Consider the following 8,987-nt stretch of genomic DNA (forward strand, 5'->3'; position numbering starts at 1 on the left):
CCCCAGTCAGGCAGGTGACGACATGCTTTGGGAAGCCAAGTTGGTGACATTTCCCTTTCAGTGGAGCGGTGTGCTCCTTGCTCAGTTGGCAGCCTGCAGAAAAGGCCAAGCAACAAATCCAGCCCCCCCGCCCCCCGCAGGGCCACAGGAGAGAGCCCCCACCCCTCAGGGCTGGGCAACTGCCCACACAGCAGAAAGATTGATTAGCTGCGAGACAGTCCTCTGGGGAGAAGGCATCGCTGAGTCAGCCTCTGCTTAGGTGAGCTGGGAAGAAGCATCAGCCCTGTCAGCCCTCAGCCCCGGCAGGGCCTCCTCTGACTTCCAGTGGGTTTCACTGTGGCCTTGCCCACCTCTGCTTGTTGCTGTGGGTTAAGGGGAAGCAAAATACGTATTTAGAAGTTATGAGCTTAAGCAGTGCTATAGACTGAAAAGCACCGTGGAAGCTAGGTTCTGGCTGTTTATATGTCTGGAGGAAACTATATAATGGCTAACGGCTCTAGAAGAGCCTGGGTGGCATAAGCAGTTTGTAGTCGGCTGCTCACGTAAAGGTTAGCAGTTTAAAATCGCCTAGCAGCTTTGCGGAAGAAAGCCCTGGCAAACTGCTTCCCTAAAGATTGTTGTTGTTAGCTGTCATTGGGTTGAGTCCAACTCATGGTGACCCTATGTATAACAGAACAAAACATTTCGTAGATCTCTTGGAGCCCACTGTTGCAGCTACTGTGTGAATCCATCTCATTGAGGGTTTTCCTCTTTTCCACTGACCCTCTACTTTGCCAAACATGAGGTCCAATTACAGCCAAGAAAACCCTGTGGAGCAGTTCTGTTCTGTAACATCCGGGGTCACCATGAAGAGACCCGAGGCAAACAGTAACAGCCAAACTGCAGAGTACTCTTCTTACCAGCTGTGTGAACTTGGGCAAACTCTTCAAGCTCCAGAGACCTTATCTGTAAACTGGGTCTAATGCTTGCATAATAGGGTTACTGAGATGGTTAAATGAAATGATGCCTGCAGGGGGTTTGGCCTAGAGTGTGCTCAAGCTGCCACTAGTCCAGCACATCCATGAGTTTTTTCACATGGCATTTACAAAGGTGTCTTTTCTTTGTTGAGTAACATTATTTCCTGCCCACAGCAGTTTCATATATCAACACAGTCTGGAAGTTAAGACCATATAATATTCTGGTGTGTTTGCCTGGATCTTGCCCTGGGCTGGGCCATTTGGGTTGTTTTTAGCTCTTTGCTGTCAAAGTTGATACAACAGTGAATATCAGCAAGCTTATTATCTTTGTGATCCTAAAAAACCTAATTGCAGGGGCAAGTCTATGTCATGAAAAGCATTCATTGTGCCCCAAAGCCAACCAAGGATTTGGGGATTTCCTGTGCCTTCTAGGGTATCTACACTTTTCCCTTTGCCATCCTCTATGAACATGCAAAAATAAACCTTGCATAGTGCCTGGCTAACATTACTAGCCATTTTGATCAAAGATTCTATAAAAGAATCTTGATCAAAAGGGGGAAAATGCAGAACGGAATTGAAAATTCTTCTGGCACCTAGACTTTGTGGAGCCACGGAGACTAGATGACCCCCTGAAACTCTTACCCTGAGATAATCTTTAAACCTTAGACCAAAAATATCCCTTGATGTTTCTTTAAAGAACAGTTTAGTTTAGTTTGTAAAGAATGCCATCCTTGAGCATTGTGCTTTGAAATCTATCTATATGGGATCAAACTGACAACAGCAACTCAAAAGACTAGATAAGAAACTTAGGGGCAGTGAGTTTATGTTAATAAGGGAGGAACAGTTCAGGAAAGGAGGGTGAGAATGGTCACCCAACTTGAAGAATGTAATCAATGTCACTGAACTGTACATGTAGAAATGGTTGAATTGGTGTATGTTCTGCTGTGTATATTATCAACAACAATAACAAAAAGTAAAATAAATTTTAAAAAATAAATAAATAAGTGAGCCTCAGTCACAGCTTGCCCCTCAGCCAAGGAGGAAATGGCTAAAGTGTTCACATTCCCATCTCCTCTCTCTTATAGAAAGTCTGCACCAAATGTGGGATCGAGGCCTCCCCCGGCCAGAAGCGACCCCTGTGGCTGTGTAAGATCTGCAGCGAGCAGAGAGAGGTAGGGTACCACCCCAGGCACCCGGATGGGGAGGCTGGCACAGAGCCAGGCACATTCGCTGATGGGAAGTGGATGGTTGGTCACTGGGGAGGGCTTCTCTCAAAGTCAAGGAGAGACTGGGGGGTGGGCAGGGGACAAGGATGAGGTGGAGACAACTTGCTAACCTGCCCAGTTCTCAAGTGCAGAGGTCGCAGTGGGCCCTGGTTCTCCTCTGCTGGGGAGGCTGGGACTGAGCCGGGCACATTCATTGATGGGGCAGTGGATGGTTGGTCGCTGGGAGGGTCGGTCTTCTCTCAAGGTCAAGGAGGGACGTGGGGTTGGGTGGGGGACAGCTTGCTAGTTTGCTCAATTCCAAAGCACAGAGGTAGCAGTGGCCCTGGTTCTGCTGTGCCTGGGACCCTAGTTTCAGTGGGAAGCCCCTCCCATTGTCAGTGTATGTGCATTGGGCATTTGGTGGAGGGCTGTTGTAGTAATTCTGATAGCTAATAGCTACCCTGGGTTGGACATTTTTTATGTGCCTGGCACTGCACTGTTTTTCGTGTGTATGAATTCATTTCATCCTCACATCAACCCCATAGGCACTCCTTTTAGTGTTGGGGAAATGGAGACACAAGAAGTTTAGAAATTTGTGGAGGTCAAGCGAGTTAGTGGTGGGGAGTGGCTAGAAATCAAATGCATCCATGGTCTGCTCTGAGGATCCAACGTCCCTTCTGGTACTAGGGGAAAAAAAAAAAAAAAGTTGCCATTGAGTCTATCACAACTCCCGGTCACCCCATGTGGCAGAGTAGACCTGTGCTCTGTGGTTTTCAGTGGCTGGGTTTTGGGAAGTAGATCATCAGACCTTTCTTCTGAGCACCTCTGGCTGGATTTGAACTACCAACCTTTCAGTTACTAGCCTTAACCATGTACACCACCCAGGGATCACCTTCTGGTGCTGAGGTTCTATAGTTCCGGTTCTGACCTCATGTTAAGGAAGGAAATCATGGCTCACTCTTAGTAACAGAAAGGAGCTAGAACCCACACCTTCTAAACCCAAGCCCAGGGTCCTTCCACTGCAGCAGGATCAGAAGTAGAGCCAGAACACAGCAGGATGTTGGCCAGGCCGCTTCTGGGGAAGGCCTTGGAAAGGGCACGAGGCGTGCAGACAGGATGAGTTGAGCAGAGGGAGCTGGCCCCTGGATTCCAGCTATGGATTTTTATTATTATTTTTTCAATCTTCCTTGGTACTTGGTGTGCAATTTTCATCTTAGGACCCATAAAATATCTTCAGTTCTGGAAAACTCTCAGCTGTGATATTCTTGAATATTGCACTGTGCCACTCCATCTTTTTTTCTTCTGGAAATCCTGTTGGATACATTTTTCCAGTTGCTGTTGAGTCAATTCCAACTCATGGAGACCCCATGTATGTCCGAGAAGAACTGCACACCGTGGGCTTTTCACAGCTGTAACCTTTAAGAAGTAGATTGATAAGCCTTTCTTTCAAGGTGCCTTTGGGTGGATCTGAAGCATGAATCTTTCTTAGTAGCTGAGCGCTTAACTGAACTTTCAGATGCTCTTAATTCATCCTCTAGCTCCCACTTCTCTTTCTTGATTAATTTTTAATCTTTCTGTAATACTTTCTGGGTAAATTCCTCGGTACCGCCTTCCGATTCATTAAATCGTTCTTTGAGGCTGTCTCCCAGTTGCTGATTTTGTTGGTTGTCTGTCTTTGCATTGGTTTTCAAGTGTTCTGGAATTTTGGTTTGTATGCTCATCTTTATGCTCATCTTGAGTGGGAGCTTTTTTCTCTCATTCCCTCCCTGCTCATCTCTCTCAGCTCTCCTTGCTGAGTGGTTTTTATGTTGCCTCTATCCGGCTCCTGACTGGCCCAGTGTACAGCTAGATGCCTGGAGTTAGTGGTGAGCTGCTTGTCCACAGTGATCAAGGGATTATTCCCAGAACCAACCATGAAAGCAGCGGGCAGCCTGGCCCAGGCCCTGTCTGTGGATGATGCTTCCAGCTTCCCTCAGTGCTCAGCTTCTCATATAAACTCTACGCTTGGAGTGTATCCCTGCTTCTTTTTTTTTAGCTTCCTCTGCTAGGTGGGAATGCCCCTTCACCAGCCCCATTTTCAGTGACCCTGGCTTTCACCCCTCACCTCCCATGGGACACTGTCCCCATACCCTGGAAGAGCCTAGCAGGCCATGCCTTCAGCCCATCTTACTATTTTGAGCTTCTTATCCATTGAGATATAGCTTATTATTGAGCACAGATAAGTTTACTTGTTACTGCTGCTGCTTTAAAAATATGCTAATCCATCATTGCTAAGTCTTTGGCAGAGAGAGCCTCAAAGTGTGAACTGTATTATTCTGTCTTGCCTGGAGATCCCTGATTCCTTATACAGAGATGCTAACACCCTCTTTATGGAGTTGGGATAAGAATTCAGCAAGATAAATTGTAACCAAAAAAAAAAAAAACCCTACTGCCATTCAGTTGATCCCAACTCATAGCGACCCCCATTGGGTTTCCAAAACTGTAAATCTTTGCAAAAGTAGATTGCCTTATCTTCCTCCCACAGAGCAGCTAATGGTGGGTTTGAACCACTGACCTTCTGGTTAGCAGTCAAATGCCTTCCCCACTACACTACCAGAGCTCCTTAAAGTGTATGTAGTTCATAAATATTAGAGACCTCACCTCCTCAGCAGCCAGGAAGTCTCCCTTTGAACTCAAGTCCTTTTAGTCTTCAAGGAGCCCCTTTTAAAAAGAAGATGTTTATGAAAGAGGAAATGCCTTAAAATATTACCTTATGGGGAATACCTTAGCAGAATGAAATGACAGGCACAGCTGAGCTGTGGGAGGGCAGGGATGAAAGAGCTGTCACAGAAAAGAAGGTGGATGGAAGAAAAGAGGAACAAATTTAATAGTTTAGTAGAGGGCTGCTGAGGCGGCTGGCCCTATCCAGCTGTGCCACCAAAAACCAAACCAAACTCACTGCATCAAGTCGATTCCGAATCATAGTCGATTTCCATTGAATTTCTGAGGCTGTAAATCTTTATAGAAGTAGATCATCCCTTTGTCAGAGTGGCTGGTGGGTTTGAAGTGCTGCCCTGGTTAGCAGCCAAATGCCTTATCCACTACGCCACCTGAACTACCATGTGCGTAGGAGTCTCCGAGGGGTGCAAACACCTAAGTGCTCAGCTACTAACTAAAAAGTAAGCAGTTCGAACCCACCCAGAGGGGCCTCAGAAGAAAGCCAGTTTCCTTCTGAAAGATCATAACCATGGACAACCCTAGAGCACAGTTCTACTCTGACCTACACGAGGTGGCCTTGAGTCAGAGTCTACCCACAGCTACTGGTTTGTTTTGTTTTTCACTAGGTGCCTGCCTACCATCAGCTTACCCTAATCTCCAGAGTGTCTCAGAGCCCAGAAAAGTCCAGAATAGATTAGGATGAATTTTTGTATCTTTCTTACAGCAAAGAATATGATGTTGTACATGATGCTATCAGTTCGTCCTGGAACTTTTAGAGGCTTATGGAACTTAGCAGGATCAAGAGTGCCACGTGCCTACTCTGCAGCACCAGGCATACTGCAGACAGTTCCTAAACGTAGATGGGGCCGTGAACGTGCATGTGGGGTATGAGTCTGGGTGCCTGCGGGTGCTGTACCGTGTGCTGGATTTTCTTGCCCACGTTTGGAGTAGGGGAGTGGTAGAGTAATTGGTTTTTAATGCCTTTTTTTTTTTTCTTAGAAAAATATCTAGCCACAACAAAGTGGTAGCTAGATAGAGCATTTAAAATGTCAGATTTTAAGTGTCACATGTAGCAAGCTCTGGGTCTGTGATAAAAATCGGGAGTCCTCCCCTGCAGCAAAAGCTAAGTCCTAATGGAAGAACTTGAATTTTCTGATGGAAACTCTTGTACCACTTTCCCCAAGAACCCTTATCTTCCTTTCCTTTTGGCGCTTCATTTCCTTCATCTCTGGTTGTAATTATAAGTACTTTTTTGGGAGTGCGTCAAACACTAGTTGAATGTCCCTGGGGCTGTCAGGTTGGCATCAATGCCTGTCTGTATGCACATTAGTGGTGCAGCAATGAGAGCCTCAACCCCTCTGCTCTTGAGTAGTTCCTAGTCAAATGCATTCATTCATTTAGTCAGTCAACACGTATTTGTTGAGCATCTTCTCTGCACCCGGCAAAGTGGAAGAGAAAGACTACAAACAGTAAAGTAAATTCTGCAGTGTCAACAGATGTTGATAAAATGCTAAGGGAAAAAGAGGAAAGGGTGCTGGGAGCAGTGAGGATGGTCATTGTTTTGTATGGGAGCCAGAGAAGGGCTCATTGATAAAGTGACATTTGAGCAGAGACTTGTATGAAGCATATTCTATGCGGCTATGTGGGAGGAGAGCCTTCCAGGTAGAGGCTACAGCAAGTGCAAAGGTCCTGAGGCAGGTGTATGCCTGGTGGGTTTGAGGAACATCAAAGGAGACCAGTGTGGCTGGAGCAAAGACAAGATTGGAGAGAGGAGGTCAAAGATGGGGGGCAAAGGGTCAGATTGTGTTGGTCCTTGTAGACCATTGTAAGGTTTTGGCTTTTACTCTTGGTGAAGTGGGAAGCCATTGGAAGGTTTGAGTAGAGGAGAGATATGATCTGTTACCACCATCATCCATACTCCACCCCCCCTTTTTTTTTTTAACGTTTTATTGTGATTTGGGTGGAAGTTTACAGAGCAGATCAGTTTTCCATTCAACACTTTATACACATTTTGTTTCATACCACTGATTGCAGTACGCTCAATATAACAGCATTCATCCTACTCGCTACCTCATTTCCGTTCTTCCTTCTCTCCTAATCATCCCTGCCTGTTTGAACTTTGTCCATCAGCAAATGCTGCTCTTTGGTCTCAAATGGTTGATTGTTCTAAAGAGTGCCTACCTTCCTAGTGTTATTGTTCACCTTGTAGATCTGTCTACCGTTTGGCTAAAAACTGAGCCACGGGAGAGAGTTCACTTCCAGGTCCAAAGGGTGACTAACAGCCATAGTCTCAGGCATTCCACCAGTCTCTATCCAACCAATAAGCCTGGTCTCTTTTATGATTTTGAACTTTGTTCCCATTTTTCTCCCACTCTATCCAATACCTTCTAATGTGATACTGTTCAGAACAATTGGTAGTAGTTAACAGGGCACCATCTAGTTCTTCTGGTCTCAGGGTCATGGAGCTGAGGTTCACATGGTCCATTAGTCCTTTGGACTAATTGTTTCCATGTGTCTTTGACTTTCTTCATTCTTCTTTGCTCCAGATGGGGAGAGATCATAGTTGAGCCTTAGATGGCCACTCAGTCACTACTCACCAAAGTAGGATGTAGAACATTTTCTTTGTGGACTATTTTGTGCAAATTCACCTTGATGTGTGCCCTAAGACTATGAGCCTAAGTCCCCATACGCAGTGACTCATTCCCTAAGGGTTTTTGGTGATGGCTGAGAAGTTTCATAACTTTTCCCCCGTACGCTCTCATATTCATGGATATATTTGCAGCATATGTGAATACATATGTAGAAATGTCCTCTGTCAGACCTAGATATATTCATGGATATAGTCCCATTTTCCTTCCCACACCTGTTCAGTTTGCCTGTTTGTCTATGTATCCACTCATGGATTATTGTTATTATTGTTACTGCAGGATTACATACGTATTAGTATTTACCTCTGTTGCCTTTACCTCTCTTTCTCCTCCCAGCGTCTTCCTTTTGCCTTGATCATTTCACACTCACACTTTTTTAAAATGTCGCTCTGGCTGATGTGTTGAGAACAAATTGTAGACTATCATGTCAAAGTCACCATAGTATTTTATTTTTCCTACTTAATATTACATCAGCTATTTTAACTAAGTTCTGTCTGTTATTAACCTTAGAAGTTTTTGTTTTAAAAAATATCATTACATTTTTTTCTGATTATAAAGTTAATATGGATCACTGAAGAACATTTACAATGTGTACAAAAGTATAAAGAAATACATAACCCCCCCAAAAAAAATCCATAATCTTACCATCAAGAGAAAATTGCCTAACATTTTGGCATTTTTATCTCCAATGTTTTTTTCTGTGCCTTTTAAAATTTGTATTGTCAAAGCTACTTTTTTAAATTAACATTACATCACAAGTATTCCTTCTCTTATTAAGAACTCTTTGTAAACATACTGGATGGTTACCTAATACTGTGTCATACAGTTATTCTCTTAAAACTTAACACATTGTTTCCACTCTCTTTCTTTTATTAATAACTGAAATAAACATCTTTGTCCACATTTTGTATTAATCCTTTCCTTCTAGAATGGATTTGAAGCAGGGAAAAACAAACGTTGCTGCTGTTGAGTCGGATCCGACTCATAGTGACTCCTCCTTGGGTTTCTGAGGCAGTATCACTACGGAAGTAGATCGTCCCATCTTCCTTCCGAGGAGTGTGGCTGGTGGGTTTGAACCACCAGCCTTCTGGTTAGCAGTCAAGTGCCTTAGGCACTATGCTACCAGAGCTTCTAAAGAAACATTAGTCTTTGTGTGTGTGTGTGTGTGTGCATGCTTTGGGTGCAAATTTACAGAGCAAAATTTGTTTTACATTCGACAGTTTGTGTACATTTGATTTCACACCCCGATCACCATCTCCAACCCTAACAAACTCTCCTCCTCTCCCTTCCCTGTGACCCCCCCATCCCTGTGCCCTTCCTAACTATGCACTCCCATCCGTCCAGCTTTCCCTCTATGTGAATGCTGCCCCTCTGGTTAAACATTGTTGTTGTTGTTGTTGTTATGTGCCGTCAAGTCGGCCCCGACTCATAGCAACCCCTCCTTGGGTTTCCGAGGCAGTTATCACTACGGAAGTAGGATT

The 8,987-nt window shown here is 44.6% G+C and overlaps 1 protein-coding gene across 1 annotated transcript in view; it reads left to right on the top strand.

Moving 5' to 3' along the window:
- The window catches only part of RPH3AL (rabphilin 3A like (without C2 domains)), a 46,948-nt gene extending 42,938 nt beyond the window's left edge, over positions 1 to 4,010 (top strand). Inside the window, exons 4-5 of the mRNA XM_042780487.1 lie at positions 2,042 to 2,128; positions 3,945 to 4,010. Of these exons, the coding sequence (XP_042636421.1) occupies positions 2,042 to 2,128; positions 3,945 to 4,010 (153 nt within the window). The remainder of the gene's footprint in view (positions 1 to 2,041; positions 2,129 to 3,944) is intronic.
- Positions 4,011 to 8,987: the final 4,977 nt, after the last annotated feature.

The sequence above is a fragment of the Orycteropus afer genome, unplaced genomic scaffold (assembly GCF_000298275.1).
Source record: "Orycteropus afer afer isolate SDZICR_OR568_19922 unplaced genomic scaffold, OryAfe1.0 scaffold00042, whole genome shotgun sequence".
Lineage (NCBI taxonomy): Eukaryota > Metazoa > Chordata > Mammalia > Tubulidentata > Orycteropodidae > Orycteropus > Orycteropus afer.